The sequence below is a fragment of the Equus quagga genome, chromosome 9, assembly GCF_021613505.1.
Source record: "Equus quagga isolate Etosha38 chromosome 9, UCLA_HA_Equagga_1.0, whole genome shotgun sequence".
Lineage (NCBI taxonomy): Eukaryota > Metazoa > Chordata > Mammalia > Perissodactyla > Equidae > Equus > Equus quagga.
Genome location: NC_060275.1, coordinates 48,155,593 through 48,168,158, shown reverse-complemented (window position 1 = coordinate 48,168,158; position 12,566 = coordinate 48,155,593). Strand labels below are relative to the sequence as shown.

The window sequence follows — 12,566 nt, the reverse complement described above, 5'->3', positions numbered from 1 at the left end:
ATAACCCTTCCCCCTGTTACTTCAAGTAACAGGAAATAGTCAGGAGCCACACATACTCAATTTAATATCCCTTTATTGTTTATGGTTTCCCACATACTAGGCATGTTCCAAAAATGTCCAAAGTAACCCGACGTAACCCAAGCTTAAAATATCAGTGCCAAATTTTTTTGTGCGTGTGAGGAGGATTGGCCCTGAGCTAACATCTGTTGCCAATCTTCCTCTTTTTGCTGGAGGAAGACTGTCACTGAGCCAACATCTATGCCAATCTTCCCCTACTTTATGTGGGATGCCGCCACAGTGTGGCTTGACGAGCCGTGTTAGGCTCATGCCCAGGATCTGAACCTACAAACCCCAGGCTGTGGAAGCAGAGTGCGAGAACTTAACTACTACGCCACCAGGCCAGTCCCAGTGTCAAAATTTTATTTAACTTTAAGGTAAAATTGAGTAAACTCAAAAATAACACAGCAAAAATGAAGAACACAAAGAAAATAAGTGAAACGTACCACATTTAGAATAAACTGCAAACTGAAAATCAGGATGAGTCCAGAAGAAGCTGCCAAGAGACTGCTACAGTTATCTACTAAGGAAATGACAAAGCTTAAAACAGAATTTTGGCAGTAAGCAACAAGAGTCAGAGACATTCTAGACATATCCTCTCTGAATGATGTCTAAGGTCAAAATCAGCCAAAACGTATATAGTGCTGCAGATGACAGAGTTTCTTAAGAGTACTGGCTTGTCCCCAAGCAACTAAATCTACTAGTTTTCCACAACTTGCAAAATCTGCACATGTAATTGAAGATGAATAATTATACAAACTTTTGTGTGGTCTCCTGGAAATCTTATGTTTATCTATTTTGGACTACTACATCCAGAGCTTTCTAATTTGTCTTATTGATATCTTTAAAATTATTTTCAAGAAGGTCATTTTGCATTTACTCTACAAAGAAAATAATTCTAGAACTAAAGACCAGTTACAAAATAATCTATAGTTATAAAACAAAGTATTTTCACATGACTTCAATTTAATAAATCAATGTTTATCAAATACCTACCGCTCACCAGGTAAATGGCTAGTTGCTGAAATAGTTTAGAAAGATTAAGGAGATGTGGTTGGTGCCCTCCAAGTATTCAAGGTCCAATCTAGTAGAAGGCACACAAGTAAACATACGCTTATACAAACGGTTTGTGGGAATAGTGGAAGAAGTCACTCTTACGGGAACCAGAGTAAGTTTCCAAGCAGAGATGACATTTGAGCTGCGATGATGAATAAGAGTTTAAAGCAGGAAAAGAGAATACTGGGTGTTAAGGGAAGAGCAAACAGCCCCAAGGCCTGAAAGAACAAGGTGTGTCCAAGAATATCTGGCATAGTTAGGGAGGAGAGTAGTTAGAGGGAAAAGATGTGGTCATCAGATAGAAAGCTTTAAAGTGGGTCAGATCACAGAGCATGGACTTAACCTTTAGTAAGGGGGAGTTACTGGATGTTTTTCCAGAGAGTGATAGATCGGTTTTAAACTTTACAGATAACTCTGATGTATCCGTGTTTCATGGCCACTGTAACAATTACCACAAACTTGGTGGCTTAAAACAACAAAAATTTAGTCTCATAATTCTGGAGGGCAGAAGTCCAAAATGAGTTTCACTGGACCAAAATCAAAGTGTTGGCAGGACCACTGTCCTGCTGGGGGCTCTAGGAGAGAATACATTCCTTATTTCTTTCAGCTCTGGCGGCTGCCCGCATTCCTGGGCTTGTGGCCACATTACTGTAGTCGCTGCCTCCCACTGCCTTTTCCACTGTGTGTTTGTCTAATCTCCCCCTGCCTTTCTCTTATAATACTTGTGACAGCATTTAGGTCCCACTCAGATAATCCATGATAATCTCCTTATCTCAAGATCCTTAACTTAATCACATATGCAAAGATCTTTTTTCTAAAAACAGGTTATAGGTTACCGGGATTAGAAGGTGGACACATCTTTGGGTGGCCATTTTTCAGCCTATTACACCTGACAATATGTAATGTGGAAGACTCGTCGGCAGGGTCAAAGCCTAGAAGCAGGGAAACCTGTTAGCAGGTACTGTCATAGTCTATATCAGAAGGAGGGGGAATTTGAAGTAAGGCATTGGCAGTGAATACTGGGGAGGTGGGAGGAAAAGACTAGATATGTGGGGGTGTAAGTAAAGGAGACAAAAGATGACTTCCATACTTGTAGTTTTCACAGTGGGTAGATGATGATGTCATTAACCAAGATAGGAAATATAGAAAGGGATAGAATAAGCTGACAAGTCCAATTTCCATAGTATAGAGTTTGAGATGCTTTGGGCCAAACTGAGAATTTTCAGTAAAGAGATGAGAAGCCTAAGGATATCATTATCCTCCACAACCAACTGGTTCTCAAGTTCAGTCAATTTAGCCTTAAAGATGTATCTCAAAATTTTATTCACTCAAATATTTGAACTCCTAATACATGCCAGAATTTATGCTAGTTGCTACGGATGCAGAGTTTCTCATGGAATTTACTGTCTGGTTGAGTGCAGGGTTGACAAAAACCAAATAATCACACAAATGAGTACAAAATTTCAACTAAGGGAAATGCTGTGGTACTATGGTGCACTGAGAGCTTATAAACAGGGATCTGAATAAGTCAACTAGACTTCCTTGAAGAAGTCTCTGACCCTGAGCAAAAGTCAGAAGGATACCTGTTCGAACAACTACAGCAATAAAAAGGGAGAGAATTGAAACCTTCTATTCTTATGTAAATTGCTTTTATTTAAACTCTTGTCATCTCTCATCTAGGTTACTAGGACCTCAAATCAATCTCTACTCCTAAAACAAAAATATTTTACTAGCATGTGAACTCCTGAGTAGGGACCATGTCGTATTTTCTTTGAATTCCCAATTCGTAATATAATGCAAGCATATTATAAGAATTCCACAATGTTTACTAAAAAAGTGAATCTTTATAAAACATTAATCTGACATCACCCTATATACTTAATTATCCCTATTGGCAACCACCACCTATACGCTAAAATTCAAATTCTTCAGCAGAATCTTATCACAAGACTCATTACAAGCTGATCCTAAACTGTTTTCTTGGCTTCATCTTGTCACTACCTCTCAGCATCCAAAACACTCACTCCTGCTTTGGCCACAGCACATTTCATGATGCTTTTAAAAACTATTTTTCTCTACCTTTGCATGTGCTGTCTTCCTCCACAAAGAAGATTCTCCCCCATCTCATCTGTCTGAAGAACTCTTTACTGACTCTTCAAAACATCCCTCAAAGGTCATTTATTTTGTTATCTTTCTCCAACTTTGCCAAGCAGTTAGCTGCCACTCCTCTGAATTTCTGTAACACTCCTTATGTACCATTCGGTGGTACTTACTCATCAACTTGTTCAACAAATATTTACTGAGCACCTCCTTCTTTGTCCAGCACTATTCTAGCGCCTAGAAATACATCAGTGAATTAAACAAGATCCTTCTCCCTCACTGAGGAGCTTACATTCTAACTGTGGGAGATCAACAAACAAATAAATATTATGTGAAAGGTACTATTTAAAAAAGGCAGAAAAAGGGAAAGAAAACGATACAGTGAAGGTGTCCCTGCGCAGAAAAATGAAGGAAGTGAGGGAGTGAGGACTGTAGATATTTGGGATAAGAGAGTTCCAGGCAGAGGAAATAATGAAAAGCAAAGGCCTGAGGGAGAACATGTTTGGCAAGTTCAAGAACTAGCGTTGAAGTCAGAGCGACAGAAGAAAGTGAGTGAGGACGACAGAGGCCGATTTTGGAAAGGTGGCAGAGGGTCAGATCATCTAGGACTTTGGCTTTTATTCTAGCCAAGAAAGCAAGGCCATTGGAGGGCTCTTTGTAGAAAATTGATGTGAACTGATTCATGTTTCAAAATGATTACTCTGAATGCTATGTTTAAAATACCGTTGGAAATAAGGGTGCAAGCAGAGAGACCAGAAAGAAAACTACTGTAATAACCCAGGCAAGGGATCATAAGGGCTTGGGTCTGGGTGATAAGAGAAGAATTACGGGAAGTGGTCAAATTCTACTATATTTTGAAGGTATATCTGACAGAACCTGTTGATGGGCTAAATATGGCTGTAAGACAAAACACACACACACACACACACAAAAAAAAACCACAACGGTATGTGATGGATGATTCAAAGGTACTCAGCCTTGGCCAAAACAACTGGAAAGATGGATCTTCCATCTACCAAAATGTGGAAGACTATGGAAGGGGCAGGCTTGTGAGTAGAAATCAAGAGTTCTCTTCTGGATATTTTAAGACATTTAGGAGATCTCATCAGACATTTAAGTGAATATGCCAAGTAAATAGTTAGACATGAGACTGAAATTCAGGGAAGACAGGCTAGAGACACAAAATTATGCATTTATCAGAACACAGACAATATTTAAAGGGATGGGACTAAATAAGGTCACTTAAGGCAATGCTGCTCAAGCTTTAATGTCCATATGAATAACCTATGAATTTGAAATAAATGCAGATTCTTATTCACTAGGTAGGAGTTGGGGTCTTAGGTTCTACAGTTCCAACAAGCTTCCAGGTGATGCTGATGCTACTGATCCTTAGACCATACTCTGAGTACAAAGGATCCAGAGACTAAGTGTAGAAGGAAAAGAGAAGAGGTTCAATGCCTGCACCCTGAGAGACTCTAATATCTAAAGTTGGAAGGATTCAAAAGGACCAGAAAGGAAACTGAGAAAATCAAATGAGGGTGGTATCATGGAAGCCAAGTAAGGGAACTGTTCAATGAAGGCAGGAGTAATCAACAACCTTAAGCGCTGATGAAAGGTAAAGAGAGATGAGAATTGATACAGGATCACTCAATTAGGCAAGTGAGTATATTACAATAGTGACCTAGTCAAGAGCAAGTGCAGTGGAATGGTGATGATAAACATACACACAGAGGGTATTCAAGAAGGAATGATAAGAAAGGAAAGTGATGTGGGATCAAAGGTATTTTTAAAATATACAGCATTTTTAAAGATAAAATAGCTAATGGGGACAAGGAATAACCGATTACCTGGGAGGGAGAAGGAGCTGCATTAACATCCTTATGTAAGTCAGAGGGGTGGGATCCCAGGCACAAAGGGAAAGGTTGGCTTCAGTTAGAGACATAACATTCATCAACGTAAAGTAGAGAAGGTAGAGTATGTAGACATCCAGGTGTGTGGGTGGCTTTGATACTGGAAACACAAGGAGTTTCTCCATGACATAAACAATGTCCTCAGATGAAGCAAGATGGAAGAGAAGGTATTAGAAACTTTAGGTGAGGTAAGTACAAAATAAACATGTAAAAGGAACTGACTAGACAAATGCAGAAGGACTGCTGGGCCGCAAAAGGGCACAAGAGAAGTTAACAGCCATGGACTTAAAGCAAGACCCGCCAGAGCGGCCTTGTATTCGTCTCAAGCTTCACAGTCACTCGAGGACTGGTATGGGAGGGGGAGGGGGATGGACTGGAGTTTTGCCAGATGAGTATAATGCAGGCAGAGAGAGGCAGGGGAGTGATTATATGATACCCATGCAATCTAAGCCTGGTAAAGAGGGAAGTGAGGACACGAGTGGAGTGAGGGACAACGAAAAGATGAATAGATGTCATGGTGTGGTCAAAGAAATGCTGGCATCAGGGTTTTAGAGACAGCAGGTTGAAAGATAGGAGATAGTGGTCAAATTGTGGAATGTATAAAACTGAGATTATGGCACATATATGGTGATTAACTAAAGGCAAACTCTAGGGCCTGATCTTGGGAGTAAGTGCATTTTATCCTGGAGGAGCAGATCCCTTTCACATGACATTTTAACTATCTTTCCATGCGTTAGTCTCTTCCCCTAGACTGACAACAAACCCCCTAATTTAGGGACTAGATCTTCTTTATCTTGATATCGCCATGCCTAACAAAGCATCTGGCACACAGTGGGCACTCAATAAATAAGTTTGGTTAATGAAATCCGGTCAATGCTAAGGAGAGTACAAATGCACGTGGTCTTACAATAAATATTTAATGGAGACATTAATTTGGTCAATAAAACATTTTAGAAAAAGAAGATGGGCCCAGAAGGTCAACCCCAAACCTAAAGGATAAATTATATCCACCAGCGCTTATCTACAACATATATATGATATGAGTAAGCTGCTGGATAATTTTTTAATGCTATACACACAAAACTAGATTAAAAGCCCCCACAACTATTTACATTTTCTCCAGAATGTTGTACCATATATTACATATAGTAGGTGTTTAATAACTGTGGTATTCTATGGTACTCACATGACATCAACCAATTAATCTGTTTTGTGCTGAGCAATAGAGGAAATAGAAAAGTTAATTCAATAAGGTCTCTGTCCTTAAGGGACACGCAATGTTGTTGGAGAGATGAAGAAATACACAAAAAGTTATATAACAAGAAAAAGGGCAAGAAGCAAGGCAGTATGGGTAATTGTCAAAAAAAAAAAAAAGGTTTGGGGGGCAAGAGAGAAATAAGTGCTGGGAATACAGAGGTGGGTGAGATTCTCATCTACTAGGCAGGTTTGGATTATAGAAAAGATAAAGAGAAAAGGCCCAGAAAAGAAATGTACAGCTATTTCAAAAATCAACTGTAGAAGGAGAGAACACTGGGCCTGGGAACATAAAGAAGTGTTCACAGGGTTTTACTGAAGGGCCAAGACGCATTTCTGCCTTCCCAACAACACTGACCACCGTGGTCAAATTCTGTGTCTTCTACAGGCAAAATGTCAGTGTAGACTGACACTTATTACTGACATATTATTACTTTTTCTCAACTATTACCTGTTGTATTTATTGGATTAAGCTTTATTTGACATAGGTCATAAGTGTTTCTGTGTTGCTCTCCTCCAGACAAAATCAAAGCATAACATTATATTCCCAGTGTTCATTTTGAAAGTTTTGATTTAGAGAGATAAGCACCTACCCTTGCAACTGCTGAGAAATGCTAAAACTGGCTTCAATTCCATGACATAACTATCTATTGGTTTTGCCACTCTACACTACTGGATTCTATGCATTATTCATGCACATTTCGACCAAAATAGCATTAAGAAGAAAACTTAGGAAGAAAGGCTTTCTTGAGCAACTGATCTCAACATGTTTCTAAAAAGGAAAATGAACAGACCGTAAGAAAAACAATATATTTTTAAGTTGTAATACTTAAAAGGCAAGAATGTTCAAGAAACTGCTATCTCAGACCAGTACTAAAGAGTAACAGCCATGAAATTATTTAACAGGTAATAAAATGTTTCAAAAATAATTCCTCAGAAGATCATCAGAGATTCATAAACCCATGCACCTTTAGCTTTCTCCCCCTTAGCTTTTTCATTTCCCCTGTCTCTGTGAGCAGGTCTCATAGCTCCAACTTGATTGTAAGTTCCTTGAGAACAAATTTTACCTTTTAACCCTACCTTATCCCTGCTTACTCCTTTGTCACCCATCCCTCGTCTCCCACATAGCACCCACAGTAGTGTATGCAGACTGTATAAAATGAGCAATGATTACTGATTCTCTTGTGCTCTTTATTGAATACCAATATATTTTTAGGGAAGACAGAAATATCAATGACATTTGGTCCACAACCTGCATTCAAAAACATTTAGAGAGCAACTATGATTCTATGCTAAGTACTTCAGGGATATCAATATATAAGGTCCCTAGCATCACAAAGAGACAAGAACAATACAAGGAAAGGGCTATAAAAGAGGTGTAAACTGAGGGAACACAAAGGAAGAAATGCTCAGTTCTGCCCGGGGGAGTCAGGAAAGACTATCCAGCAGAGAAGATAATTGAGAGAGATTTGAGAACTCTGGTAGGAGGAGCAGAGGGAGCATAAAGTAAAGGTGGAATGGAAAGTGTAGAAATGGGGTAGGAAAACGCAGAAGGAACTACTTTCTTCTTCCCTAGTGGTTCCCTCTACATATTTCTACACTTTATTTGTTGGCAGAATGGAATTTCTCCACAGAATTAGTTAGCTTTTAGTTTCTCATTAAAACTTTTTGCTTCAATACGCATAAATGTTTAGCCCTCTTGCCAGGAAGTGTTCACTTAGAGAAATATTGGAAATTTCACTCGACATAACTGTTTCATTCCTTAAACGCACATACACACACACACAAAATGAGGACAAAATGTGATGTTTCATTAGATTTAGCTACTTTTAAATCATGTTACACAATGTAGTTCAACCAAATTGTGAGAAAGAAATGTTTGTTTTATGGAATTTTATGAAATCCTTAGTCACTAAACATACTGGAAAAAATAATTTTTAAATAACCAAAAGATCCCATGGGGCTGGAAAAATTATACTACACTGCAGGCTTGCATCAAAGTTTGTCTCACCCACTCTATTAGTAGATTTCCATTGACCCTGCTTATCTGAAAATACTTAAAGGGACATGATAAGGGAAAAGAAAAAGTCCATGTTATTCTGATTCAGCAACCAAAAATAAGCTTCAGATGAAACACAGGTTTGTATACTTTTCTTGTTCTCATTTAACTCTATCTCCAACTGCCTGCTGTCACTACTGTATTTGAGAACTGCAGAAGGCCAGTGTGGCGAGAGCACAGGAGGTAAAGGGAACAAGGGGACAAGACTGGTTTGAAGACAGAGGCAGGGTCTGGATCACGTCAAGAGCCTTGAAGACCCATTAAGGAGTCTGAATTTCCTTCTAGATGCAATGAGAAGCTACCGAAGGATTTCAGGCAGGGGAATGGGACGATATGATTGTCTACACAGTGTCACTGGATGGTGTGTGCAGAGTGAACTTCAGAAGGGCAAGGCTGGAAACACAGAAATCAGTTAGCAGATTAGACAGAGTGTGTGCAATGTGTGTGATGATACCGACAGCTAGCATCTGTCAACCCCTTAGTGTGCCAGGCACTGTTTCAAGAACAAATATTTATTTATTTATTCCTCACAATAATTCTATGACCAACTTGAAGACAAAGAATGAGGAACAGAAGAGTCAAGTAACTTTCCAAAGGGTACAGGAAGTGGAAGAGCCGTAATTTATCAACAGCCTTCTAGTCGCAGCACCTACACTTTTAACTGCTACACTAGAGTAATAGAACAGAGATAGATTCGAGGTCTGATTTGAAGGTAGAATGGACAAGCCTTGGTCTGTGTTTCATAGATACGGCACATGAATGTCACAAATCACTCCCTTGTTTCTGGCTTTAGGAAATGAAAGAGGTGCTATTTACTAAAATGAGGCAAACCCCAGGAGGAAGAAGCTTAGGGAGGAAGATCAAGAATTCATTTTTTATTTATTCCAGCTGATAGTTAAGTACATAAATCTCTAACAAGAGATTACAGTTGGAGATACAAATTTGGGAATTGTGGTAGTCAGAATAATGGCCCCTAAAGATGTCTATGTCCTAATCTCTGAAACCTCTGGATATGTTACCTTACGTAATAAAAGGGCTCTGCAGATGTAACCGAGTTAAGGACCTTGAGATGGGAAGGTTATTCTGGATTATCTGCGTGGGTCCATTGTAATTGTTAGGGTCCTTATAAAAGGGAAGGATGAGGGTCAGTCAGAGAGAGAGCTTGGAAGATGTCATATTACTGGCTTTGAAGATGGAGGCTGGGGCCTCGAACCAAGGAATGCAGGTGGTCTCTAAAAGCTAGAAAAGGCAAGGAAACAGATTCTCTCCTAGAGCCTCCAAAAGGAATACAGCTTGACTTTAAAATTTCTGACCTCCAGAACTTTAAGAGAATAAACCTGCATTCTTTAAGCCCGTACCTTTGTGGGAATTTTTCATAGCAGCAATAGGCAACTATTACAGGAATTTTAAGTTAGTATTTAAAATAATGTGGTATTGAAAGTGTAGGTGGAAGAACCAAGAACTAAACAAAAGTTCTGGAGAAGGCAAAGGAGATGGGTACCAGAACAAATCACGAGGGGATGGTCTTAATTAAGGGAAGACGTTTCTTCTTTTGGAAGAGAAGGTGAGGAGGAAGTGGGAATAGAGGTTGATGTATATGGATTGTAGTGACAAGATGAAGTCATTCCCAAATGATGGCTTTTATGATCTCAATGAATTATGTGGCTAGGTCATCAGCAGGTCAAGACTTGAACCCAGGGGCATCTGACTCTTAATTTTAATGCAGCTCTACATTGTACCAAAGGATTCCCAAGATTTGTAGGAGGAAATAGTAGGAGTGGCTACAGAAAGGCTACTATGTTCAGGCAAATATAACAAAACTCGGGTGGGTCATTCAAGGCAGGAAGGAGCAAATGCATGGCATCTGTCTCTCTCCTTCATTTCCTACAGCCATGGCAGAACATGCTGATTAACCTAGGCTGTTGGATGCAGCCTCAGGAGGCTTTTCAACACAGCGATTCATAAAGCAGAAGGTACGGCAAACCAATCTGAATTGGCACTTGCTGTGAAATGTATTTGCCAATCCTGACCTAGGGACTACAGTTCTTTTTTTCTCTTCCTTGCAGAGGAGACAACTGTGGAGATGAACCTTAAAATATGACTGGGAAGCAGAAAAATGACAGTAGCTGCTAAATATCTATCAAGAAGAGAATGATTAAGAAAACTGTGGTAAAGGCATATCATGGACTTCTACGCAACCTTTGAAAAGAATGAGCTAGGGGCCGGCCCAGTGGCACAGGGGTTAAGTTCGTGCACTGTGCTTTGGCAGCCCAGGTTTGCTGGTTCGGATCCCGGGCGAGGACCTATGCACGATTCATCAAGCCATGCTGTGGCAGGTATCCACATATAAAATAGAGGAAGACGGGCACAGATGTTAGCTCAGGGCCAATCTTCCTCAGCAAAAAAGAGGAGGATTGGTGGCAGATGTTAGCTCAGGGCTAATCTTCCTCAAAAAAAAAAAAAAAAAGACATAAAAGAAGAGCAGCTGAAGTGTGTGGGCTCTGTTATATTCAGACCTCTTTGCATTTAATCCTATAATCCCTCTAGTGACTTTCCTTTTTGGATGCCCCAAAGAGAAGGAATACAGGAGATAACACTACTAAACTTGGCACAGCATAAATGTGAATAAATGTCAGCAGTCTCACATGTCATTCACCTTCCTCTCCCATCTCCCTCCATCATGTTAAATACTTCCTTTACCCTGTCACTCATTCCACTGCCTTCAAATCTTATCTTTACTTTCTCTTCCCAATGAGTCAGTCTTTTCACAAATACCATAGCTAATTGACAGCATCATCATCATTATCATCTTTTCTCTAATTATTACAAAATCTGGTGATTAAAATTACTTTTTCCCCTTGATTCTATCACACTGCTAATAATAATCTTCCTATTTTCCCTGTTTATCTTATAAGAGGTATAAGAGGTATAATATATAACCTCTTAGCGGTACCTCTTCTCGCAAGTCATTCTCAACTTTCCACATACATCTCCTGTATTTTGAGTTCCTAGTACATGTCAGGCACTGTCCTAAACACTATTTAAACATACGAACTCATTTAATCCTGAATCAACCCGTTCAAATGGACAGTATGATTACCTCCATTTTAAATATGTATAAACTGAGAACCAGAAAGGTCATGGAACTTGCCAAGGCCACACAGCTGGCTAGTGTCAGAGGCAGGATTCCAATTCAGGGAACTTGGCTCTGGTGTCCATGTTCGTTGCCAGTGTACTATACTGATCTTTGGCATGTATTTCTGAGGCAAAGTTAAGCACTTCCTTTTCTCTGCTCCACCTACAACATAGTCTCACCTCTACTTCGGCACTTTGTGTATTGTACTGTAACCAACTGTTACTTCTCTGTCTCCTGTATTCTAAGGCCTCTCTGAGGCTAGAAACTGTCCATCTCTCTATCCTTAAACAGGTAATAGCACCTGGCACTAGGAGTTATTTAACGGTTACTGAATAAAGGAATAAACTAAATTTGTGCAGTTTTAACAGCACTCCAGCCCTAGCAAAGCTTATGCCATCAACAAAGGCAGACTCGGTGATGACTTTCATTCTGAACTTTCAGGCTCCTGCCTTAATAACATGACACACACAAAAAGGTAGTTTGGGGAGCTGTAGTGATACATTTCTACCTGTTTGATCCAGGAAACTCAAGGTGACATCACTCTAAGAAGACATTTAGGTGGTGGACTTTAAATGACCAACAATAGAGATGGCAGGATTCTAGAATTACCTGACAGCGCATCCTATAACTTGTCCTCACTAAGGATGGAGGTGGTGAGCCTTTAAACAGAGACTGCTCTAATTCATGATGTTCAGTGGCTACTCTCTGGTGCTTCTAACAAAATTTTGGTTTTTTCTTGCTCCTGTTCCAATTTAAAATTTCTCACCTAGAAGAAAACAGATATACAAAAAGGACTTCAGAGTGACAGGAGACACAGACTTACTCAGAAGAATGTGAAAATTATTTGCTTTTGATCCAGTTCAGCTGCAACATCAGAAATGAAAATAGTCATGTTATATACACATGGATGAATGAGCAAAATTACCAAGCTATTTCAGTCCTTCCCATGAGGGTTTTTCTCACAACAGCTCTAGCTAATGAAAACAGATTAAGA

General features: G+C 39.6%; 1 protein-coding gene across 1 annotated transcript in view; it reads right to left on the bottom strand.

Moving 5' to 3' along the window:
• The window catches only part of OSBPL1A (oxysterol binding protein like 1A), a 142,367-nt gene that overhangs the window by 65,445 nt on the left and 64,356 nt on the right, over positions 1-12,566 (bottom strand). Inside the window, 3 exon segments of the mRNA XM_046671172.1 lie at positions 12,182-12,220; positions 12,223-12,275; positions 12,277-12,338. Of these exon segments, the coding sequence (XP_046527128.1) occupies positions 12,182-12,220; positions 12,223-12,275; positions 12,277-12,338 (154 nt within the window).